Source organism: Trichomycterus rosablanca, chromosome 23 (genome assembly GCF_030014385.1).
Source record: "Trichomycterus rosablanca isolate fTriRos1 chromosome 23, fTriRos1.hap1, whole genome shotgun sequence".
Taxonomy (NCBI): Eukaryota; Metazoa; Chordata; class Actinopteri; order Siluriformes; family Trichomycteridae; genus Trichomycterus; species Trichomycterus rosablanca.
In genome coordinates this window covers 12,294,299-12,319,813 of record NC_086010.1, presented here as the reverse complement: position 1 = coordinate 12,319,813, position 25,515 = coordinate 12,294,299, and the positions used below count along the sequence as shown (strand labels likewise).

General features: G+C 39.0%; 1 protein-coding gene across 1 annotated transcript; it reads right to left on the bottom strand.

Moving 5' to 3' along the window:
• Positions 1 to 6,539: 6,539 nt before the first annotated feature.
• l3mbtl1b (L3MBTL histone methyl-lysine binding protein 1b) lies at positions 6,540 to 24,694 on the bottom strand. Its single transcript, XM_062985263.1, has 19 exons — positions 24,584 to 24,694; positions 23,927 to 24,255; positions 22,532 to 22,646; positions 22,384 to 22,435; positions 22,131 to 22,225; positions 21,942 to 22,046; positions 21,628 to 21,763; positions 20,777 to 20,868; positions 20,480 to 20,631; positions 19,255 to 19,331; positions 19,052 to 19,137; positions 18,848 to 18,958; positions 17,315 to 17,429; positions 16,156 to 16,255; positions 11,575 to 11,775; positions 10,943 to 10,995; positions 10,706 to 10,851; positions 10,517 to 10,579; positions 6,540 to 7,849 (listed from the first exon to the last, which is right to left on the bottom strand). The coding sequence occupies exons 1-19, from the start codon at positions 24,692 to 24,694 to the stop codon at positions 7,721 to 7,723; spliced, it is 2,268 nt and encodes a 755-aa protein (XP_062841333.1). The 3' UTR covers positions 6,540 to 7,720.
• Positions 24,695 to 25,515: the final 821 nt, after the last annotated feature.

Below are 25,515 nucleotides of genomic sequence, written 5' to 3'. Positions count from 1 at the left end.
TGGTCTAGAAGATGCCCAACTCAAACAGCAGCAATAGATGAGTGACTTTACATTTACAAGGTAGACCAACTAGGTAGGAGTGTATAATAGACTGGACATGGTATTTAAAATCTCCAGCAGCGCTGCTGTGTTTTCAACTCATACCAGCACAATACACACTAACACACCACCACCATGTCAGTGTCACTGCAGTGCTGAGAATGATCCACCACCAAATAATACCTGCTCTGTGGTGGTCCTGTAGGGGTCCTGACCATTGAAGAACAGGGTGAAAGCAGGTTAAAAAAGTATGTAGAGAAACAGATGGACTACAGTCAGTAACTGTAGCACTACAAAGTGCTTCTATATGGTAAGTGGAGCTGATAAAATGGATGTGAGAGTAGAAACAAGGAGGTGGTTTTAATGTTATGGCTGATCAGTGTATATAGTGTGTTCATTTTCATTTAAATACCTTACTTACCTTTAATTAGGCAACATTCATTTAATGAAATTTAGTAATTTTTTCTAAACAAGATACACTTTTAATCTCATTGGGCCTCAAAGATGATGTGTTTAAATATTGTGTTTTTGTAATTTAAAATAAGACATGATGATCTATAAGGTTACATTTTAATAAACTATCTGTTGTGTTACATAACAGGGTTACCTACCTCTAAATGCATTATCACCATTTCAGAACAACCACATAATTTTACACTCACCTGATTTGAACTTTAACCTTTTATTCTGTTTTGTCCTGATGAAGCTGAGTAGAGTAAAAGTCCATTTAGCCATTTAGAAAAGCTGTTACATTTTACTATCTTTCCTCAAGACAGACATTCTGACGTTTAAAGTCCTTCAACCTCTTATGATGTGAAGTGAGTGAGAGAGAGAGAGAGAGAGAGAGAGAGAGAGAGAGAGAGAGAGAGAGAGAGAGAGAGAGAGAGAGAGAGAGAGAGAGGGTCATGGGAAGATTGTTATAGGGCAACTTGCTCCCATAGTGGGCATGATGACCTATTCTTAGTGTCACTTGGGATTCAGGCTTATTTTACACACAGCTCTTTCTGCTCACTGTTTATTATCTGCTCCAAAAGAAATCTAATTAATCTTTGCTGACGAAGTCAGTACAGCATTCACAATTAATTCATTCATTAACCGATTGTCTGTTTTACCACTGCTTTATCTGATTCAGGGTGATGATGGGTACAATTCACTGGGCGAAAATCAGGAACCACCCTGGAAAAGTCACCAGACAGAGGGTACATACAGTACATACTGTACATACATATTGTTGCTCGCTGGTTGAGACTGTCTGGTAAATCATCTTACACATATGAAGTATGTCTTGTGAATAAATGGTTTCCGCCATTCAAGTGATATATTAATACTGTATACTGTACAACCCCAAATCAGAAAAAGTTGGGACAGTATGGAAAATGCAGTGTTCCTTACATTTACTTTAACTTCTATTTGATTGCAGACAGTTTGAACCTGAGATATTTCATGTTTTATCTGCTCAACTTCATTTCATCTATTAATAAACATCCATTCCTGCATTTCAGGTCTGCAACACATTCCAAAAAACGTTGGGACAGTGGGAATGTAGCCCTAGTAATGAGGTGAAAAAACTTAATAATGATGTGATTCCAAACACATGATGTCAACAGGTGATTGTAATCATGGTTTGGTACAAAAGCAGCATCCAGGAAAGGCTGAGTCTTTGATGAGCAAAGATGATCAGAGGATCTCCAGTTAATCAACAAATGTGTGAGAAAATGATTGAAATGTTTATAAACAATGAACCTCAAAGAAAGATTGGAAGGAATTTGCATATTTCTCCCTCTACAGTGCATATCGTTAAACCATTCAAGGAATCGAAGGCCAAGGGCGCAAGCTTAAGCTGAATGCCCGTGATCTTCGATCCCTCAGACGGCACTGCATCAAGAACCGACACTCAACAATAGCTGATATAACTACATGGGTGAGGGATTACTTTGGCAAACCTTTGGCAAGCACTACAATACAGAGTCACATGCACAAATGATTGATTGATTACTTTATTGATTCCCGAAGGGAAATTGCGGTGTAGCAGCAGCAATTACAATTATTACAAACATCAAACAAACATCACACAATGATATTACAATGGGGAGGAAAGAATAAGAATTAAGATATAAAATCTACAAAATATATAAAAAAGAAAATAGAATATACAGTGGGGCCAAAAAGTATTTAGTCAGTCACTGATTGTGCAAGTTCTCCTACTTAGAAAGATGAGAGAGGTCTGTAATTTACATCATAGGTACACTTCAACTTTGAGAGACAAAATGAGGAAAAAAAAAGCCAGGAAATCACATTGTAGGATTTGTAAAGAATTTATTTGTAAATTATGGTGGAAAATAAGTATTTGGTCACCCACAAACAAGCAAGATTTTTGGCTCTCACAGACCCGTAACTTCTTCTTTAAGAAGCTCTTCTGTCCTCCACTCGTTACCTGTATTAATGGCACCTGTTTGACCTCGTTATCTGTATAAAAGACACCTGTCCACAGCCTCAAACAGTCAGACTCCAAACTCAACCATGGCCAAGACCAAAGAGCTGTCGAAGGACACCAGGAAAAAAATTGTAGACCTGCACCAGGCTGGGAAGAGTGAATCTACAATAGGCAAGCAGGTTGGTGTGAATAAATCAACTGTGGGAGCAATTGTAAGAAAATGGAAGACATACAAGACCATTGATAATCTCCCTTTGGGTCAAGATCTCATCCCGTGGGGTCAAAATGATCATGAGAACGGTGAGCAAAAATCCCAGAACTACACGGAGGGACCTGATGAATGACCTGCAGAGAGCTGGAACCAAAGTAACACAGGCTACCATCAGTAACACACTACGCCGAGAGGGACTCAAATCCTGCAGTGCCAGGCGTGTCCCCCTGCTTAAGCCAGTACATGTCCAGGCCCGTCTGAAGTTTGCCAGAGAGCATATGGATGATCCAGAAGAGGATTGGGAGAATATCATGTGGTCAGATGAAACCAAAATGAAACTTTTTGGTAAAAACTCAACTCGTCGTGTTTGGAGGAAGAAGAATGCTGAGTTGCATCCCAAGAACACCATACCTACTGTGAAGCATGGGGGTGGAAACATCATGCTTTGGGGCTGTTTTTCTGCAAAGGGGACAGGACGACTGATCCGTGTTAAGGGAAGAATGAACGGGGCCATGTATCGTGAGATTTTAAGCCAAAACCTCCTTCCATCAGTGAGAGCATTGAAGATGGAACGTGGCTGGGTCTTCCAGCATGACAATGATCCCAAACACACCGCTCGGGCAACGAAGGAGTGGCTCCGTAAAAAGCATTTCAAGGTCCTGGAGTGGCCTAGCCAGTCTCCAGACCTCAACCCCATAGAAAATTTGTGGAGGGAGTTGAAAGTCCGTGTTGCCCAGCGACAGCCCCAAAACATCACTGCTCTAGAGGAGATCTGCATGGAGGAATGGGCCAAAATACCAGCTACAGTGTGTGCAAACCTGGTGAAGACTTACAGGAAACGTTTGACCTCTGTCATTGCCAACAAAGGTTATGTTACAAAGTATTGAGTTGAACTTTTGTTATTGACCAAATACTTATTTTCCACCATAATTTACAAATAAATTCTTTAAAAATCCTACAATGTGATTTCCTGGATTTTTTTTTTCTCATTTTGCCTCTCATAGTTGAAGTGTACCTATGATGAAAATTACAGACCTCTCTCATCTTTCTAAGTAGGAGAACTTGCACAATCAGTGGCTGACTAAATACTTTTTGGCCCCACTGTAATAATTTAAAAAGAATAAGAATATAAAACATCTAACAGAACAAAAAACAAAAACTGAAAAGGAGGGAGCCTAGAGGTGCAGTTACATAAATTGTGCAATTAAAGCTGTGCAAATAAGAACATTACTATGTGTAAATTATGGAACAGGTAGTACCAAGTGATCAAGTTATTGTCTTGTGGTATTATTATCATAGGTTCTGCGTCCTTCTCTTGCACCAGTGAGAGTCATTGTAGGTTGCCATCCCTGTGGGCAGAAATGACTTCCTATAGCGCTCTTTGTTGCAGCGAAGTTGGCGGAACCTTCCACTGAAAGTACTTTGCTGTTTGATCAGCATGTCATGTAATGGGTGTGTGGTGTTGTCCATTATATTTAGCAGCTTGTGCAAGATTCTCTGCTCAACAACTAGTTCTAGGGGCTCCAGAGCAAACCCCAGCACAGAACCAGCCTTCCTGATAAGCTTGTTAAGCTTCTTGGAGTCTTTGGCTCTAATGCTGCTTCCCCAGCAGATAGCTGCATAGAAAACTGCACTTTCCACTACAGACTGGTAAAAAATGTGTAGCATCTTGCTGCATACATTGAAGGACATGAGCCTTCTTAAAAAATAAAGTCTGCTCTGACCCTTTCTGTAGACAGCCTCGGTGTTACACTTCCAGTCCAGTCTGTTGTCAATATGGACACCAAGATATTTGTAACTTTCCACCACCTCCACCTCCTCCCCCAGGATACAGAGGGGTTTCAAAGCAGTCCTGGTCCTCCTGAAGCCTAGGACCACCTCTTTTGTCTTGGTCACATTTAAAAGGTGGTTGTTCCTTGACCATGAGACAAAGCGGTCAACCAGATCCCTGTACTCACTCTCATCTCCACCCCTGATACACCCCACCACTGCTGAGTCATCTGAGAACTTTTGTAGATGACAGGACTCAGAGTTGTACTGGAAATCCGAGGTACACAGGGTAAAGAGAAAAGGTGAGAGAACAGTCCCCTGCGGTGCTCCTATGCTGCTAACCACCTGATCAGATACACCTCCTTTCAGTCGCACAAACTGCGGTCTGTCTGTCAGGTAGTCAGTAATCCAGGAGGTTGTGAAGGTGTCCACTTGCATCATTTGGAGCTTCTCTTTAAGCATGAAAGGCTGGATGGTGTTTTTAACCACCATCTGGAGAAATCAAAGAATATAATCCTCACAGAGCTGCCAGCTAGATCCAAATGCAAGTGTGCTTGTTGTAGCAAGTAGATGATGGCGTCCTCAACACAAATCTCATGGCGGTAGGCGAACTGCAGTGGGTCCAGGGAGGTGGTCACCTGAGGTCTGAGATGGGCTAGTACAAGTCTCTCTATTGCCTTTATAATGTGTGATGTTAAGGCAATCGGTCTGTAGTCGTTGAGGGCAGAAGGAGAAGACTTCCTTGGTACTGGAACGAGGCACGATGTCTTCCACAGCACTGGAACCTTCATGAGATGCAGGCTCAGATTAAAAATGTGCTGCAGAACTCCACAAAGCTGGTCCGCGCAGGTTCTCAGGACTCTGGGGGACTCTAAATGCCACTTAAAACTTCACTGTGCAAAAAAAGAAGCCTTATATTAACCATGTCCAGAAGCGGCGTCGACTTCTCTGGGCTCTGAGGCATCTAGGCTGGACCATCACACTGTGAAAACGTGTATTGTGGTCAGATGAATCAGCATTCCAGGTCGCCATGTGCGACCAAAGACGAATAGGACCACCCAGACTGTTATTAGCAACAAGTCGAAAAGCCAGGGTCTGTCATGGTATGGGGCTGTGTCAGTGCCCTTAGCAAAAGTAATTTACACTTCTGTAATGGCAGCATTAATGCAGAAAAGTACATTGAGATCTTAGAGCAACATATGCTGCCTTCAAGACGTCATCTTTACTAGGGAAGTCCATGCATTTTTCAACAAGACAATGCAAAACCACATGCTGCACACATAACAAAGGCATGGCTGTGAAAAAAGAGGGTACGGGTACTGGACTGGCCTGCCTGCAGTCCTGACCTGTCCCTGATAGAGAATTTTTAAAGGAAAAATGCGACAACGACGACCCCGTACTGTTGCACATCTTAAGACGTGTTTGCAGGAAGAATAAGACAAAATAAAAGCTGAAACACTAAATCACTTGGTCTCCTCGGTGCCAAAACGTCTTTTAAGTGTGGTGAAAAGGAATGGTAACATTACAAAGTGGTAAATGCATTACTGTCCCAACTTTTTTGGAGGCCTGAAATGAAGGAATGGCTGTTTATTAATAAATAAAAGAAACCGTGTTTTTTTTATTATTTGCTTTTTCCATGCCATCCCAACTTTTTCTGATTTGGGGTTGTATATTTCATTTGGGGTTATATACAGTATATGACATGCAACCAATAAGAACATTTGTGAGGAGCTAATATTGGTTTAGAAGACCCGGCTTGTAACAGACATTTCAAATCATGGGTGCCTAATGTGTTTGAGGACAGGACATTGTGAATACCACTGGAGTTCCACCACAAGAAACTTCAAATCATGTATTTATGGAGCTTACTTTAGACATATTCAGGCTGGAACAGGCAAGGACCTTCCCCAAACTGTTGCCACAAAGTTGCATGTTTTTTATATAAATACGTAAGTACATTGCAACACATAACCTGTTTGTGCCACTGAAATATTAATCTTAAAAAGAAAACACAGACTTATAACTTACTTTACAAATATATTTTACTCAAAAAAAATATGAAGAACAATTTTCAGAAAACCCACAAGGACACAATGAAAACACTAATCAGAAAAAGAATAGAACCTTGGTTACTTTAGCTGTCCCATGTTTTTCATGAACGTGTTCTACAAAGAGAAAAAGTATAAGTATAAACAATATATGAAGCCATTTACCACATTAAAAGTGACTTGCATTTATAAAATTAAATAGTTACTTAACCATTATTAATGAATAAATGAGAATAAAACCTTAGGCCACAACGTACCACTCATGAGCATCAGATCTTACATTCTGTTTATTTTTATGACTAACTGTAAGTCCTGTTCTGTACATGTGCTCACACACGCATGAGATCAGAAAACAAGCACATCTGGAAGTCGTTCTTAACACATCAAGTTTACTGTACATGAATTTACAATTTTTAAATGGATTTCACAAAGCACACTTTTTACATAGCAAATGAGACATTCATCTTAAGACCTGCCCGATCTAAGAGATTCCCTGATGCAAAGAGGAAACACACCTCACACACACACACACAAAAACACACACACACACCATCTCGTTTAAGCCCTTATGCTTACAGACACATGCACGCACACTCATGAGCACATACGTAACCATGACAGTGGTTGTATATCTGCTCATTCTGGATGCAGTGTGTGTTCTTGTCACAAATCTAATTTTTGCATCTTCTTTAAAAAAAATTACTTTGTACATTTCAAGTAAAAGGTCCCCAATGTGTACTTTGTTCACTCCATCTGAACCACTTATTCAGATATTTAACAACCATAATATTATAAATAATATTAACAATCGACAGTTCGATGCTTTACAGCCAAACATCTTTACTCTGAAAAGGTAGTAAGAATCAAATTATTAATAAGTTAACAAAAATCAAGGTAAGAATGATTGTTCAGTTGGAAGGAAACTGGACATAGATAAGTATACAAATATTGTTTTTGTAGCAGCATAGTCCTCCAAAGCCTTTGTACAAACGCACGTACTCTGATTTCCAATTTTAGCACAGAACAATCACTAAAACCAGTCTATAAGAGTTTAAATACCAGCTTCCCCGAAAGTGGGTTCTCCACAATAACTGTTGCAAAAAATTAGACATAGTTGAGATGCTGATGAAAAAAGCAGAAAATAAGTAAGTATGTGGTTGTTATAAGAAATAAAAGAAAAAGCATTTCTGCAGCGAGTGAGGTTTCTGGGTAGAAGCGTTACTCCTCATCCACACTCTTCAGCATAAGAATGGAGTTGTATATTTTAAGAGCAGGGCCCAGCTTGATACTTAGAATCTTTACAATGTCAGACTGGGTGAGAAGAAGAAATGCCTCGCCATCTATTTGCTGCAAAATAAACAAACATTAATTAATAATTACAATTTTCCATGTACAAATTAATCTTACCAATAAAAATCACAAAACACATTTACATGCTTTTACATCATTTGATGATACGGCCAAACATTTCAAGTTTTGATTCGTCACTCCATAGAACTGTGACCCAGACTGCAGGCCTATCCAGGCGTATTCCAGTTGTGCTTCATGGAGTTTGACAAAAACGGCCTTGGTTGTTAAATGATCATCTTATGGTTGCCACATACACGTTTGTACCAGCCATCATCCAGTCGTCCTGCAAGTCCATTGATGTTGACATTTTTGACATTTAAAAGAGGCTCTTATCCCAAGCAAGTTCCAAATGTGACCGAATACAATCCAAGCAATTAAAGGTTAATGGTGTGGTGTTCAACTAGTCCAGTACCTTAACTGTTAAGCTACGACTGCCACTGTAAGTCTTTTGCGGTAAAATAGGGGTTATTCTTTGTTGACCTGATGACACTGCTAAGGCCTCTGGGCAAATATTTGACCTGATGATGGCCAAACAATCTGATCAAGATATGGATGAAGGACCACCAGATCAAGACCCTGACATTGCCATTGCAATCTTCAGACCTGAAACCTATTAAAAACCTCTGGAATGTGATCTAGAGAAACAAAACTGTTGAAGAGAAGGCCTAAAATTGGAGACACTAAATAGTCCATGACTGTGTTTGATATAACCTTGTGAACTGATGAACCTTGTGTAATGAGTAACTACTGTTCCTCTCATGAATGTAACCAAAGTGTAAAACATGACATTAAAATCCTAATAAACAAACAAACAAACAAGCTTCGAATAAGTAAATCAAACCCAGGCGCTTGGGTGGTGCAGCAGTCTACCGCTGAGTCCCAGGCAGAACTACTGGCCTTCCAATGCACTCAAGCTAACAGTGACTCATAATCAAGTGGGCTTAGTTGCCGTTGTACAATAGCGACCTCTGCTGTCTGGTTCAAGGTGCCAACATTAGTGGCGCCGATCAGATTTATGGCAATTTAACCAAAGGTTAAAATACTGGACTAGTAATCACAAGGTTGCTGGTTCAAGCCCCACCATCGGCAAGTAAAAACTGTTGCCCTTGAGCAAGGCCCTTAACCTTCAATTGCTTGAACTGTATTTAGTGTAAGATACTTTGGGTAAAAGCGTCTGGTAAATGTGAGAGTCCACCTCCGATAGGTTTATAAAAAAAAAAAAAAAAAAAAAAAAAAAATTCAATAAAAACAAAAAATGCAGCCAGTGACTGTGTGCATGATGGAGGAGGCATGTAAACCCAGTGCTCTCCCCGGCCAGCAAGGCGGTGGTACAAGAGAATTGCAATGGGTAAATGGCAACGATTGACTCAAATACTGCTTAGTTTGTGCCTTAAAGAGATAAATACAAATCTGACTTCTTGTACAAAGAGGAACCAAGGTTTGTTTGTTTGTTTATTAGGATTTTAACATCATGTTTTACACTTTGGTTACATTCATGACAGGAACGGTCGTTACTCATTATACAAGATTCATCAGTTCAAGGTTATATCGAACACAGTCCTGGACAATTTAGTGTCTCCAATTCACCTCACTTGCATGTCTTTGGACTGTGGGAGGAAACTGGAGCGGAACCAAGGTGGTTAATCTAGCAAACATGCTTGCATTTTTCAAAAGTTGCTTTTCTGTAATGCCATACACATGTACAAGTGTATGTATTTCAAAGATTTAACTCAAACTACTATTGAAGTATGATTTTATTAATAAAAAAATAACACAAAAATTCTTAGAAAAATGCAAAATAAAAAAATCGTTAGTGGTTGCAGACTTTTGGCCTCAATGTTGTTTACAATCATACAACTGATTGTTTCTTTTTCTTTTTTTAAACACATTAAGGTGCTATTTAACACTATCCACATGTATGAGACATAAAAATTATTATGCTATAACAGTTAAAGAACTCTTTTTTTAAATCCCATTACTGATTTAAATTCTAATTTTGTGGTGGCTGCAAAAATCTGATCTGATGGAACAGTTGCGCTTGCCCACTTCTAGTCTTGGCAGTGCTACCAGCATGGTTGGGTTCCCAACAGGCAGAAATGACCAAGTGAGGAAGAAAAAGAACTGGTGCAAATTCTGCTTCTTGTTGGTGCAACTATTGACTAGCATAAGCAAGAAGAACAGAGAGAGTCATGTGGGGTCCTTTCTGTAATAATCTGCTGCTAGTCAATGTAAAAATGCAAGCCAGCAGCTTTGAACGTTTTGGAGGAGCCAATGTTTAGCCAGCAAGGGTAGTGTAAAACTGCAAGAGGTTGGCAGAGTGAACAGGTAAACTAAGTATTGGCACAAGTAAGTAAGTATTGGGCAGTTGTAGCCTAGTGGTTAAGGTACTGGACTAGTAATCAAAAGGTTACAGGTTCAAGCCCCACCACTGCCAGGTTGCCACCGTTGGGCCCTTGAGCAAGGCCCTTAACCCTTAGTTGCTTGGACTGAATGCTGTCTCAGTACTGTAAGTCACTTTGGATAAAAGCGTTCTGCTAAATGCTGAAAATGTAAATGTAAGTATATTCAAAATAAGACAATGCAAAAAAGCCTGATAGTTACCAAAAAGTGCAAAAAGTCAGAAGCAACACAATATAAGTAAAAGTACTTTTCTTTTCTTTTTACCTCATTCCTGAAAATAGCAGCATGTTCCCTACACCCTGGTAACTTGTGCACAAAACTTGCAACCTAAAAAATAGTGCACAGGAAAAGTCCCATCATCCACTGTGATACAATATAATCCAACCACATCAGTGTAAAAACATGCAATACATTAAAGTTCTAAACCTCGCTCATTATTAACATGCATTTTACCTCATCTGTGTTCCACTTGGCCACTGTCTTTGCACTAAGACCCAGTGCTTCGGGTAGCAGTTTGCCATGCTTCTCCCAGCACTGCTGAAACTTGGGTGGCTCCCAGCCACAGAACACAGAGTCGTGCAAAAACTGCTGAAGTGAGTCTATGAGACAAACACACAAAAAGAATTATTTTAATTCTTAATACACTTGTATACTCGTGTGCTATAAAACCCAAAACAGTCTGGAGAATACCTTTTCCATTTCCTTCTGGCTTCATCTGCTTCATGCATTTAGCAGGGGCAGTTCTAAAAAAAAAAACAAAAGACAACATTATAGCTATAAAAACAGCTTTTATTTAAAAACTTTTTAATTTAATTTATTTTATTTTTGTTATGTGAGTTTGAAAGGTTTATTCGTGTAAATTATCACTAGTTAGAGATGCATTAAAACACTGTACACTGAAACATTGTACACCGTTGCGACCCTTGGGTGGGTCATGAGGCAAAAAAAAAAGGGTCGCAGTGAAAAATAATAATAATTGAATATACGAATTAAATTTTAATGGGTACAAACACATAATAAACTTGTACAAAAACACCCCCTTGTGGATGCTTTACGTTACATCTGGTAAACCACAGTAGGACCAGATTGCCATTATTTTTATTAATTGAGTTTTGTGTTTCATTTTGATGCATTGTTTGTGTTGCCTGGGTTGCAGTAAAAATCATGGACAAAATGTGGGTCGTTTGATAAACTCATTATTAAACAGCTACTCAATATTCATATTGTAATTTTAGATTAGTAAACATCAATCATTTTTGCACATACAAATTGTACTGTGTTCCCAACTGGCACTCTGATTAGTATTAACATGCTTGTCCTACCTGGCTAGTGAAGAGTTGTCTGTGTTGTCCAAGGGCTCAGGGTTGCTACCCGTGGGTGTGCTGGAGGGAGTCTGGGTGAGAGATTCTGTGCGTCGCTGCCGTGGAGGTCCGGTTAGAGTCAACGGTCTCTCTCCACTCAGCCTGTCCTGCAGCAGCCCCTCCTTATTCAGATTCAGGTCAGAGTATGGACAGCTCACAGCCCTAAAACGGGAAGATAAAAAAGATTAAGATAAAAAAGATTAAGATAAAAAAGATTAAGATATGATGAAAGATACTGAGAGAGAGGAAGATGAAGAGAATTAAAATTTAATGATGCATTTTACTTTCTAGTAGATGAACACATGGAGGGCATTTTAATTACTATAGAGACAATAATAAAAACTGAAAGAATTACATGATAATTTCTGCTAACAAAATTATTTTAAGCTTATTATTATTCAAAAGAAACAAACATACAAGTAGCCTAAAGTCTTTTTATTTGTGTACAAATATTTGTCAATGTAGTGTATCACAAAAGTGAGTACACCCCTCACATTTCTGCAAATATTTTATTATATCTTTTCATGGGACAACACTATAGAAATAAAACTTGGATATAACTTAAGAGTAGTCAGTGTACAGCTTGTATAGCAGTGTAGATTTACTGTCTTCTGAAAATAACTCAACACACAGCCATTAATGTCTAAATAGCTGGCAACATAAGTGAGTACACCCCACAGTGAACATGTCCAAATTGTGCCCAAAGTGTCAATATTTTGTGTGACCACCATTATTATCCAGCACTGCCTTAACCCTCCTGGGCATGGAATTCACCAGAGCTGCACAGGTTGCTACTGGAATCCTCTTCCACTCCTCCATGATGACATCACGGAGCTGGTGGATGTTAGACACCTTGAACTCCTCCACCTTCCACTTGAGGATGCGCCACAGGTGCTCAATTGGGTTTAGTCCATCACCTTTACCTTTAGCTTCCTCAGCAAGGCAGTTGTCATCTTGGAGGTTGTGTTTGGGGTCGTTATCCTGTTGGAAAACTGCCATGAGGCCCAGTTTTCGAAGGGAGGGGATCATGCTTTGTTTCAGAATGTCACAGTACATGTTGGAATTCATGTTTCCCTCAATGAACTGCAGCTCCCCAGTGCCAGCAACACTCATGCAGCCCAAGACCATGATGCTACCACCACCATGCTTGACTGTAGGCAAGATACAGTTGTCTTGGTACTTCTCACCAGGGCGCCGCCACACATGCTGGACACCATCTGAGCCAAACAAGTTTATCTTGGTCTCGTCAGACCACAGGGCATTCCAGTAATCCATGTTCTTGGACTGCTTGTCTTCAGCAAACTGTTTGCGGGCTTTCTTGTGCGTCAGCTTCCTTCTGGGATGACGACCATGCAGACCGAGTTGATGCAGTGTGAGGCGTATGGTCTGAGCACTGACAGGCTGACCTCCCACGTCTTCAACCTCTGCAGCAATGCTGGCAGCACTCATGTGTCTATTTTTTAAAGCCAACCTCTGGATATGACGCCGAACACGTGGACTCAACTTCTTTGGTCGACCCTGGCGAAGCCTGTTCCGAGTGGAACCTGTCCTGGAAAACCGCTGTATGACCTTGGCCACCATGCTGTAGCTCAGTTTCAGGGTGTTAGCAATCTTCTTATAGCCCAGGCCATCTTTGTGGAGAGCAACAATTCTATTTCTCACATCCTCAGAGAGTTCTTTGCCATGAGGTGCCATGTTGAATATCCAGTGGCCAGTATGAGAGAATTGTACCCAAAACACCAAATTTAACAGCCCTGCTTCCCATTTACACCTGGGACCTTGACACATGACACCAGGGAGGGACAACGACACATTTGGGCACAATTTGGACATGTTCACTGTGGGGTGTACTCACTTATGTTGCCAGCTATTTAGACATTAAAGGCTGTGTGTTGAGTTATTTTCAGAAGACAGTAAATCTACACTGCTATACAAGCTGTACACTGACTACTCTAAGTTATATCCAAGTTTCATGTCTATAGTGTTGTCCCATGAAAAGATATAATGAAATATTTGCAGAAATGTGAGGGGTGTACTCACTTTTGTGATACACTGTATGCTTAAGTATGGACACTTTATTTCTGTTATATTCAGTAAATTAACAGCAAGTATGTGTTAAAATGTGCAGAAGTTTATTTCCTGTAAGGATAAGATAACTTACACTTTAAAAAAACATGAAATGTACTCATTTCAGTTACTATTTCAACTAAATCTTTAAACTCTGAAAAATGTTAAATCTAATACAATGTTATTTCCAGCCAAATGAACGTTCGTTTGTTTATTAGAATTTTAATGTCATGTTTTACACTTTGGTTAAAACAGGAACATGACAGGAACGGTAGTTACTCATTACACAGTAATGAGTAACAGTACTTTACAGTACTTTAGTACTTTAGTATTTACAGTACTGCAATTTCCTTCGGGATCAATAAAGTGTTATCTTATCTTATCTTATCTTACACATGATTCATCAGTTCACAAGGTTACATCAAACACAGTCTTGGACAATTTAGCGTCTCCAATTCACCTCACTTGCATGTTTCTGGACTGTGGGAGGAAACCGGAGCACCGGAGGAAACCCACACAGACAGGGGGAGAACATGCAAACTCCACAAAGAAAGGACCCTGACCGCCCCACCTAGGGATCGAACCCAGGACCTTTTTGCTCTGAGGCGACAGTGCTACCCACTTAGCCACCATGTCTGCCAAATGAATGAATGAACAAATTAATGATTCGTTTTAGTTTGATTTAGCAGTTTTTTCCTGACACAATCCTCCTGTTTATCCAGACTTGTGACCAGACCTGATATACAGTGTATCACAAAAGTGAGTACACCCCTCACATTTCTGCAGATATTTAAGTATATCTTTTCATGGGACAACACTGACAAAATGACACTTTGACACAATGAAAAGTAGTCTGTGTGCAGCTTATATAACAGTGTAAATTTATTCTTCCCTCAAAATAACTCAATATACAGCCATTAATGTCTAAACCACCGGCAACAAAAGTGAGTACACCCCTAAGAGACTACACCCCTAAATGTCCAAATTGAGCACTGCTTGTCATTTTCCCTCCAAAATGTCATGTGACTCGCTAGTGTTACTAGGTCTCGGTTGTGCATAGGGAGCAGGTGTGTTCAATTTAGTAGTACAGCTCTCACACTCTCTCATACTGGTCACTGAAAGTTCCAACATGGCACCTCATGGCAAAGAACTCTCTGAGGATCTTAAAAGACGAATTGTTGCGCTACATGAAGATGGCCAAGGCTACAAGAAGATTGCCAACACCCTGAAACTGAGCTGCAGCACAGTGGCCAAGATCATGCAGCGTTTTAAAAGAGCAGGGTCCACTCAGAACAGACCTCGTGTTGGTCGTCCAAAGAAGCTGAGTGCACGTGCTCAGCGTCACATCCAACTGCTGTCTTTGAAAGATAGGCGCAGGAGTGCTGTCAGCATTGCTGCAGAGATTGAAAAGGTGGGGGGTCAGCCTGTCAGTGCTCAGACCATACGCCGCACACTACATCAAATTGGTCTGCATGGCTGTCACCCCAGAAGGAAGCCTCTTCTGAAGTCTCTACACAAGAAAGCCCGCAAACAGTTTGCTGAAGACATGTCAACAAAGGACATGGATTACTGGAACCATGTCCTATGGTCTGATGAGACCAAGATTAATTTGTTTGGTTCAGATGGTCTCAAGCATGTGTGGCGGCAATCAGGTGAGGAGTACAAAGATAAGTGTGTCATGCCTACAGTCAAGCATGGTGGTGGGAATGCCATGGTCTGGGGCTGCATGAGTGCAGCAGGTGTTGGGGAGTTACATTTCATTGAGGGACACATGAACTCCAATGTGTACTGTGAAATACTGAAGCAGAGCATGATCCCCTTCCTCCGGAAACTGGGTCGCAGGGCAGTGTTCCAGCATGATAATGACCCCAAACACACCTCTAAGACGACCACTGCTTTATTGAAGAGGCTGAGGGTAAAGGTGATGGACTGGCCAAGCATGTCTCCAGACCTAAACCCAATAGAACATCTTTGGGGCATCCTCAAGCGGAAGGTGGAGGAGCGCAAAGTCTCGAATATCCGCCAGCTCCGTGATGTCGTCATGGAGGAGTGGAAAAGCATTCCAGTGGCAACCTGTGAAGCTCTGGTAAACTCCATGCCCAGGAGAGTTAAGGCAGTTCTGGGAAATAATGGTGGCCACACAAAATATTGACACTTCAGGAACTTTCACTAAGGGGTGTACTCACTTTTGTTGCCGGTGGTTTAGACATTAATGGCTGTATATTGAGTTATTTTGAGGGAAGAATAAATTTACACTGTTATATAAGCTGCACACAGACTACTTTTCATTGTGTCAAAGTGTCATTTTGTCAGTGTTGTCCCATGAAAAGATATACTTAAATATCTGCAGAAATGTGAGGGGTGTACTCACTTTTGTGATACACTGTATGTTCCCTCAATGGCTATGTTTGAGTAACATGCACTATATGTATTTGTGAGCCCAGCAAATTAGTATAGGTAAAAATGTGTACTAACGTATAGTGTGTTCCATAGCGAGGTCCTTTAATGTGTCCAACCCCATTACATCCCGGAGTAGGGCAGCCTTGCCCTGGGGGGGCCTGGGGATCCATGGAAGCTAAAAACAGAATATTAGAATTTAATCTAAACACATCTTTATAATAGATCTAATTACTCATAAGTTAGGCAGTACATAATTGAAATGAGCTGTTTCCAGTGTAATTTGCAGTTTAAAATTCAAAGTTCAAAATTTAAGGTTTGTGTTTAGCGATTTAACATTTTTCATTCGCGTAACGTTTAAGTGTCTCAAGTTCACTGGTTCATTTGGACTATAAGGCGGTCCTAGCAATCCTACCGCAATTCAGTTAATTAGTCAAAATGTCCAAGATGTCAAAGTCTAATGCAGCTAAAAACACTACTCAGGTAACTGAGTTTGGAAAACTCCCAACCATTTCTGTGGACGCAGAGGTGGGTGTGTCAAAACACGGACGAGTATTTTCGTCTTTGAGATGGAGCCTCACACTGTCGCTGAATGTTCTAGGTTTACATTCAACCCTTAAGGTAGCTGTGCTGTGTATTGTAGGCTTGTGCTTTTATTTATTCTATCATTTAATTGATGAGTGTTATTTAATGACTGCCGTGAAATGTGGCACTTTTCTTAAAAATTTGTGAAATCTAAAAAAGAAGGTACGTGAAATTAAGCAAATTTTCCAGTGAATTTAGTATGACACTACTCATAAAGGCACAGTAATGTATCACAAGACCTAATATTATTCCAAGAACAGTGTATGTGCAACATTAACAGCAGTATTAAAAGCAATGTATCAACACAGTCACATGACATTTGTATCTCCAATCAGTGGCTTACATTTATTTAGGATGGAAAATGTGTAAAGAGCAGTTGTAGCCTAGTGGTTAAGGTACTGAACTAGTAATCAGAAGGTTGTTGGTTCAAGCCCCACCACTGCCAGGTTACCACTGTTGAGCCCTTGAGCAATGCTAAAATGCTGCTAAATGCTGAAAATGTAAATGTAAAATGTGTAAAGAACCAGGATGGAAGCCACACTCCCTGTGCTTTACTTAAATAAATAAAGCTAATCAATCAATTTTTCATTCCTTTGTCACTAGACATTTCAAGAGATATTTTGCTAATATAATATTACGAATGTTGTATTACCACTAGGATTTTGTAGAGGATGACCAGTCTTTTGGCACCATCCAATGGGATGCAGGTCTTGGCTATCAGCATCCAACCAGTAATTGTACTCGTCACTCCATCCATCAAAATGGATCTAAAATTAGCACAAGTGATTAATCATGGTCACAACATGGTTAAGCGTATGTTTTTGCTGAAAACATAATATTTAACATTACATCATAATTTAATATTTTAGTGTTAAAATAGCTCATATTTATGGGCACAGACCTGACAAATAAATTAATCTTATCGACTGTCCTCATATTAAGCTGTTTTGCCTAATATAATGTGGTTATTTAAAGGCCTAATCTAAAAATACCCAACTGCTGACAGTATTAATATTTGGTTTCACATATTTATCAGATATGGACATAAATCAGATGCTTAAGTCATAACATTTGTATTGTAAATAATGTAACACTATACAGAACAAGGTCTGAACAAGCAATCTGTTAATACAAAAAAGCATTTTCTGAAAATGTTGGGACATTTTGTAAAATGCAATAAAATATCATTTTGAAAATGTAACTGACCAAAAGGTTTCCAATGTTTTTTGACTGTTGTATTTGTATTTTGTAACTATTTAAAAAATGTATTTTCATATTTGCACACATACAGACTCAAAAATAATGGGACAGGGTAAAAAAAAAAGTTTTATAAAATATTCAAAATGACAGCAGAAACGTTCCACAATAAGCAGGTGAATTGGTAACAGGTGAGGGTATCAGGATTAAATGTAAAAGAAGGATTTACCAAAATATCATTCCTTGGACGTAAAGATCAATTGTGACTATGCGGTCAGATGGCCTAATGCGCTAGCACAACAATGCCCGACCTAATTGCGCCATCCTAAAAGGTTTAGTTTTGTAGACACGAAGTGTATGTGCTAGACTTGCCTGCCAGCAGTCCAGATTTGTCTACCATTAAAAAATATATATGGCGCATTATAAAGTGGAGAATCAGACAATGATGACCATGGACTGTTGGCCAGCTGAAATCTTTTATCAAACAAAAAATAGGCAGAAACTCCACAAATTTAAAGAATCACGTGTCTTCAGTCCACCAAAAATTTTAAAAATAAATAAATAAAAAGTAACTGAAGTGTAAATAATAAAAAGGTGATAACACAATTGTATACTGTATGTTCCAACATTTTTTTAAAGTGTCGCAGGCATCAAAGTTTAAAGTTTATATTTTTAAAAATACAATGAAGTTGTTCCATGGAATAATTTTTTATTGTACTTTTCTTACAAATTAATAATAATTATAAAAGTTCACATTATACATTTACAAAAGGTCCTAAGTTTTTCCAGAAATCGGGTTTGTACTTTTGGCAAATAAATTATTTTAAATTTGTCTTTTATTACTGATGTCACTTAAGGCCTATAAAATGGTTACTGTATTGTGTTAGCATTACAACAAATGATGAGATTTAAAAAGTTGCTAAAATTATTGAGGACTAAACTAATGCTACTGTAAATGATTCTGAGAGTGGTGTAGAAGATTGCAGACCTTGACTCTGTGGTCCTCAGTGCCAGATATGGTGGTTACACGAATAAGCATAGGATTACGTTTGTCCACTGCCTCCAGCTTCATTCCCATATGGAAGCCATGTGGTGGTCTCTACAAAGCAGGAACAGGTAGATAATTTGTGCTGTTTGCTAATTTGAATTTAAGTTTATCAGTTAAGTTCAGTGATGTGATTAGTACACTTACCTGTTTGAAAGCTCTTGCAGGCGCTGCCTGGGTTCCCGTCTCTTCCAGGTATTTCTCCCAAGAAAATTTTTTTGGGTGCTTGTACTCTGAGATACACAAGGAGAGCATTATAAATAATTATGTATCACTTATGCATACCTGTGTAAAGATCATTATGAAAAAGATTGTTAACTATGTTGTGATCATCCGTTCTTATACTTTACCAGCAGGCGTGGTCAGTGTTAACTCTGCTTCCTCACAGTACCCAACAGGGTGAATATATGGACTGCTGGGATCACACCTAAAACGGAAAGATTTAAAAAATACATCATAATGTAAACAGAGATATAAGCCCACAGAATACTGAGTAGATTCAGGTGAGTATTCAAACACACCAGATAGTTAGTGGATTGCTTTTTCCTTTAAATGTCCAAGTTTCAGCCGCTCAGGTGGCGCAGCGGTAAAAAGAAACGCGCTGCAACCAGGGCTGGATTCTGAGAGCGTGGTATCGAATCCAGCCTTGCTTTACCGGTTCGAAGCTGAGTGGCTATATGAGCAACGATTGGCCGGTTGCTCATGTGGGGGGTGGGACAAAGAACCGGATGTGGGTCTCTCTCTGTCAGAATGCGATTGCGTTCTCTGCCGGCTGATTGGAGGCGCTTACACAGAGATGGGAGAGGGTGCCCTTAGGGTATGTCTCTCCGCATGCAACGCTAGGTGGCGCCAAACTCGTCAATGTATGGGTGGCAAAGATGCATCTGGCTGCTGCTCGTGTTTCGGAGGGGATACGGGTTAGCTTCAATCACCTCCGTCAGGGCAGGGTTCGGCATAGACAGAGAGGAAGCACGATGCTAATTGAACAATTGGATGCGCTAAAAGGGGAGGAAAAGGGGTAAAAAATAAATAAATAAAAAAATAAATAAAAAAATAAAAAAAAATTACACTTTAATGTCAAACAAAGTCATGGACAATTTTGTATCTTCAATTCACCTCACTTGCATGTCTTTGGACTGTGGGAGGAAACCCACGCAGACACAAGAGCAACATGCTAACTCACCACAGAAAGGACCCAGACTGCTCCACCTGGGAATCGAACCCAGGACCTTCTTGCTGTGAGGCGACAGTGCTACCCACTGGGCCGCCATTTACAATCAGAACAATTAATTGTCTGCAGATATTATTAACTTTTTTTGAATTACGTATAAAAACCCTCTTTAAATTAGCTTAAGATGAACCTATGTCCATTATTATTATTTATTCCTCTTAAAATATAGAGATATTAGCTTCTCACTGAAATCATTAAATTAATAAAATTAAAGTTTTAATGTGCCCTTTCAGACTTTTTTTGAGGAACCACAGGTGACTTTCCTAATCAGTAACCCAGTCAATTCCAGGTAAAATTCTTATGTAAATGTTCTTGTGCAAATGTTTCTAGACATTATTTCTTACCAGTAATCATATGTGTCATCCCAGTTATCAAAGTGGATAAGAAGTCGGTTGTCCACAACAGCAGCAATGGTTGCTACACAGATGAGTGATGGGTTTTTCCTGTCCACTGCCTCCAGCTTCATTCCAGTACGAAATCCTGATGGGGTGACTGACTGCAAGGTTTCAGTGTAAACATTGTTCCAATATTTACATTGATACATCGCGAACAAAAAAATCAGTACTCTTTTTTTTTTTTTTTTTTAAAGAACAATTTAAGTATGAAATCAAAAGAGTGTAGAAATGGACCCAGGAACTTACTGTATTTAGACTTTTAAAGAAATGTTTGGGAGCCAGTTGACCTCTACAGTTCTTAACATACATGTTCCAATTAAATTCTCCATCCCTACAACCTACAAAAACACATACATATAATTTCATGTTACTACGTACTTTACAAATCTTTAATAAATGCAAGCAACACTATGTTTTAATGAAATAAACCAAGAACTTTCTTGCATTAAAATGTGTCCAGGTTTACAGTGGGTCTGTCTCAAAACTTAGTAAGCTTTCTAAATAGTCAGCATTCTATGTTATCCTTCGCACTTCAATGAAGAAGCCTGTTTCAATGCTGCTTACTGAGATGCCTCATTCTGACTGATATTTTAAGTAGAAAATGAGGGAGCATCAAGAGCTTCCCTAGCAGCAAGTCAATCCCAGCATTCAGTACAACTTTTCTCACAAAATATTTCAAATATGGCAGATGGAAGCAAAGCAAATGTAAGTGATTTTCTTTCATTTTTATAATGATGTACAGGTGTAATTTATTTGCAATTTTGGGTTTGTTAGTGTCAATTTAACAGTTTACGGTACATGGAGAGAGAGAGTTAGCTGGCATGCTAGCAAGTTGTGTCGGCTCAGCCCTTTGTTTGAACGGCTTTGTTAGCTTGGTATGCTAAAACCGCAATGGTACACAGTGACAGCCAATGACATATTCACTGTCTAACTACAGCGTCTCAATAATCTGCCATTTAAAGTTTGATGTTGTTTAGAATCCTCTTTACCTAGGCAGCTGCCTAAATAGGCACAGGGCAGCAAGGCAGCTTACTAGGGTTTGGAACAGACCCAGTATATTAATTTCACCCTGGCTTCCTGCATATTTCATTAAGCACCTTTGGGTAGTAACAGCTTGAGGCCCATCTTCTCACACCAGCCCGGTGGCTTTATATCCCATGAGTCTGCATTTACCCAGAAATCATAGCACTCAGGATAACCATCAAAATGGAGTCTTATTCTATAACCTTGAATCTGAAAAGAGAAGACATGTATGTTATCTTAATGATATCACTGCCCCAAAGCATCTCCCTCTTTACTGTTTTGTATTGTGTCCTCTATTCTCAACAGCATTTGAACTCTCACAATGATACCAAAACTCAAAACAGAAAAATGGCCACATATAAACAATTTGACCGAAACAATTTGTTACCTCAGCCACAGTAAGAACACAGAAGAAAGCAGGATGACAGGGGTCCAGACCCTCCAACTTCATTCCAACTTTAAAGGCATTCCTGCTCTGAGGAAAGGCCTGGTGCTGCAAACCAAGCAAAAGTCATGAGTAAGACCTTTACCAAAATACTTTTATAAAAAATGCTGTACCACACTGAAGACATTTTACCTCTTTAAACAGTTTTAATGGGGCAGCTACAGCTTTCTCCTCCTCTAAATAAGCTGGCCAGCTCCAAGCTTTTTTCTTTACAGGAGCTGCTGTTACTACAGAAATTGCATTATTCAACGGCATTAGTAGAAACCCATTATTTGCATTTTTATTACAAAACTAAAACTAAAAAACTTATAAATCAGCAAGTAGACATCCCTGCTATATTGTTAAAACCGCCAAATCGTTAAACAAATGTGTGTGAAACAGTTACCTAATCTGGCAATTTTAGCTGCTTTTCTGCCTTTTGTTACTTTAAGCTTCTCCTGAAAATAAATTTTGTTAATTTGGTTAAAATTAGTTAATACAAAATGATAAGATTGAATAATACAATGCATTCTGTGTAAAACTACGCACATTACCTCCTCTTCCTCCATGTTGTCCTCCTCTTCATCCTCAGATTCCATGAACATCTTCTTTTTCTTCCGAATGCGCTTACCTAAACGCTCTCCTTCTCCTGTATCAGCTGGAGTTGACCTGCAAAACCCAAAACATGAACACACAAAGACATTATCATATCAAATCTGGTGCTATACCAACCAGCACTATACACATTATTAACATGTTAAAGGGGCATGCAACAAATTACGCCCCAGTCCACATAGAAAGTGAAAGTGTGTGTGTGTTATAATGAACACAATAAATCCATTTGTAATTGACTGAGATTCACTACATAACTTATTTTGCACACAAAAGTCATCTGCCCATTTGCATCATGTTGTGTTTTTTTCTAGTCAGAGGCACATTTCTTTTTTAAGTCAGCTCAAGCTCCAAAAATGAATGTGGTAAAACTGTTAAAACCCATGAATTGTTTCACTCTTTTTTTGACAAATGTAGGCAGCTTTATGCACCACAATAGCTAGGTCATAACTTTTGTATGACCCCTCCTCCCAACATCAATTGTTTTAGTATGTCTAGTAAATGTTGCTACCCTTATTTACTGGACAGCTCAAAACCTACTACTTTTTTAGTTAGAGCTGAAACTGACATTTTTTATATTCAATTAATCTGTCAATTATGTCTTCAATTAACTTTTAAATTTATTTACATTGAAATCAGGTGAACAGTTTCTCGTCAAACCAAAGGTCTTGTTATTATACCTGTATAGTACTGTACTGACTGGTATTTCAATATAATTACATTTCTTAAATAACAAATTGCCACACTGTTTAGTATGCATATTGGTTTAGTATACAGTAGTATGCCATTTGAAACACAATATGTAATCTGAGAGTGATCTGACTGATGCTGTCTCAATACCAGGTTAATTAAATAAAGTTGCATCTATGAGAATGTTCTTGGCATTTGTTAGAAAATGCATAGATGTGTATTGCTGGTGTGTTTATTGGCGGGGTTTGTTTTCCCCACACTGGCAAACTTGCATATGAATCATACATGACTATACTAAACAGTAATAAAAATAGTAACAACACTAATGTGTCTTGTCTTTAGTAAAATAACATCAATGATACTGTTTTTTCTTTAAACTGCATGAGAAAACTTATATTTTTATAATATAATATTTAAATCAGTGAAAGATGGGGAGTCAGTTGGGCAGTTGTCCTTCACTGACCTAAATGACTGAAAAGCTGTCTCTGATTGGCTGGGGCATGAACTTGAGCTGATGCACATGTTCCCCAAACAATTACTTCTCACTGAAACAGGGACTATTTCAACAGGATGCATGTACACATCCTAACCTGTCAACTGATTATTTACAGTTATCTGATTATTTACATTTACGTGGTTTTGGTTACCTGCCACTGCTGGGCTGCACACAGCCAACACTGCAGAATTTTCCCTGAAGAAAAGAATCCCGAGGACCAGATTGGCCACATGACCTACAGCTGGCCATCTCGACACTGGAGCTTTCCTCTTGGCTTTCCTCTTTCTTCTTAAACATGCTGGAGCAAGCTGTCTGCATCTGCACTTCTGTGGCTGTCTCTGACTGGTTTAAAGGGTTGGATGGTTCTGATGAAGAGGTGCTATTGGAAGGTGTAATCTGTGTGCAGGCAGGCTCGTCTTCTTTATCTTTAGGCTCTGGATTTGTTACCATCTCCAGTATTCCAAATTCTATCAATCGGAACTTAAAAACAAAAAGTAATGCTCATACAAACATTCTATTAATTCCAGACGTCATAAATAATCTATTCATCTTTCAACGATTCCCGATCGGCTGATAGCACTTCTGAGATTAGAACCCTGGATCTCCGGATCTAAGCAGGGCTAGCGTATTTTATTGCTGTGCCTTTTTAATGAATAACATTTTGCATAAAGTATCAACATTTTTACTTAACTCAAAACCCTGAGATAAACAGTCAAAGTTTTTAACACACTTTGTTTTTTCTCTTCTATGTATTAGCAACAGGCATCAACTTTGGAATTAAAGGTCTATGTATAACTAAGTTTTTTACCCTGATGTTACTGCCAGGCAATGTTGCAATGTCATCCTTCCAATCAAGAGCGCTCATCACGTCGAAATCCGCTCCCGGGGTGGAGCCATCGCTGGCAGCAGCGTCTGTCATTTTTCCTGAGAGTAAGAAAGAATTTTAAAAAAAATCACGTTTAAAAAGCTTCCCACTCTTACAGGAAGATGTTGAAGTGTGTCTGTGGGATTTGTGCCCATTTAGTCAAAACACCATTTGTGAGGTGGTATTGGACAAGTTGATCTAGCTTGTAATCTTCATTAGTATTTATACCAAAAGTGATCGGTGTGAATACAGTCACAATTTACACGCATGTAATTTAAAAAATTTCATTGTACAAAATTATTTAGTTACCAGTCCAACCTTTAATCTGGGCTAAATATACAGGGCGTCCCTAAAGTCTAGACACACAGGAAATATCACCAACTATAACTAACTATATGTTTACTAAAATACAACCACATACACATTGCATCGCAAATGGTGGAAAACACATTGAAGATGTTATTGATTAATATTCTAATGAAATAAAATGTTGTTGAAAAAATTACTGAAATGTATTAAAAGTATGCACTTTGCCGATGTGTCCAGACTTTAGGGACAGCCTGTACTTATGTAATGAATGTGTTTTTTCCCCAAACTGGGCTGTAGAAATATAAACTTGGACTGTTAGCAAATGTTTGAATACCCATAATTACCCATTATACATGGATGTATTTCTAAAAAAATAATAATAATAATAAGTAATAAAATAATTACTAGTTGATTGTATGTGGCTCCATCATCAGTAGCTACAGATGTTAGATGTTATTAATACATATGCAAATACGTTTAAACATTTTAAATCAAAGCGTGGTGGCCTGGAAACACAATGAACTAAGCTAGCTAGTAAACTATATAAGCTATATAACTCCATTAAA

What these genes read in the sequence shown, in the direction of transcription:
- l3mbtl1b (XM_062985263.1), bottom strand. Translation starts at nt 24,694, where the DNA reads ATGACAGACGCTGCTGCCAGCGATGGCTCCACCCCGGGAGCGGATTTC. An exon ending in CATTAAAACTGTTTAAAGAG is followed by an intron (nt 22,047 to 22,130) that starts GTAAAATGTCTT and finishes CTTGGTTTGCAG; the next exon opens with CACCAGGCCTTTCCTCAGAG. An exon ending in CTGAGGACCACAGAGTCAAG is followed by an intron (nt 17,430 to 18,847) that starts GTCTGCAATCTT and finishes TGCTAATTTTAG; the next exon opens with ATCCATTTTGATGGATGGAG.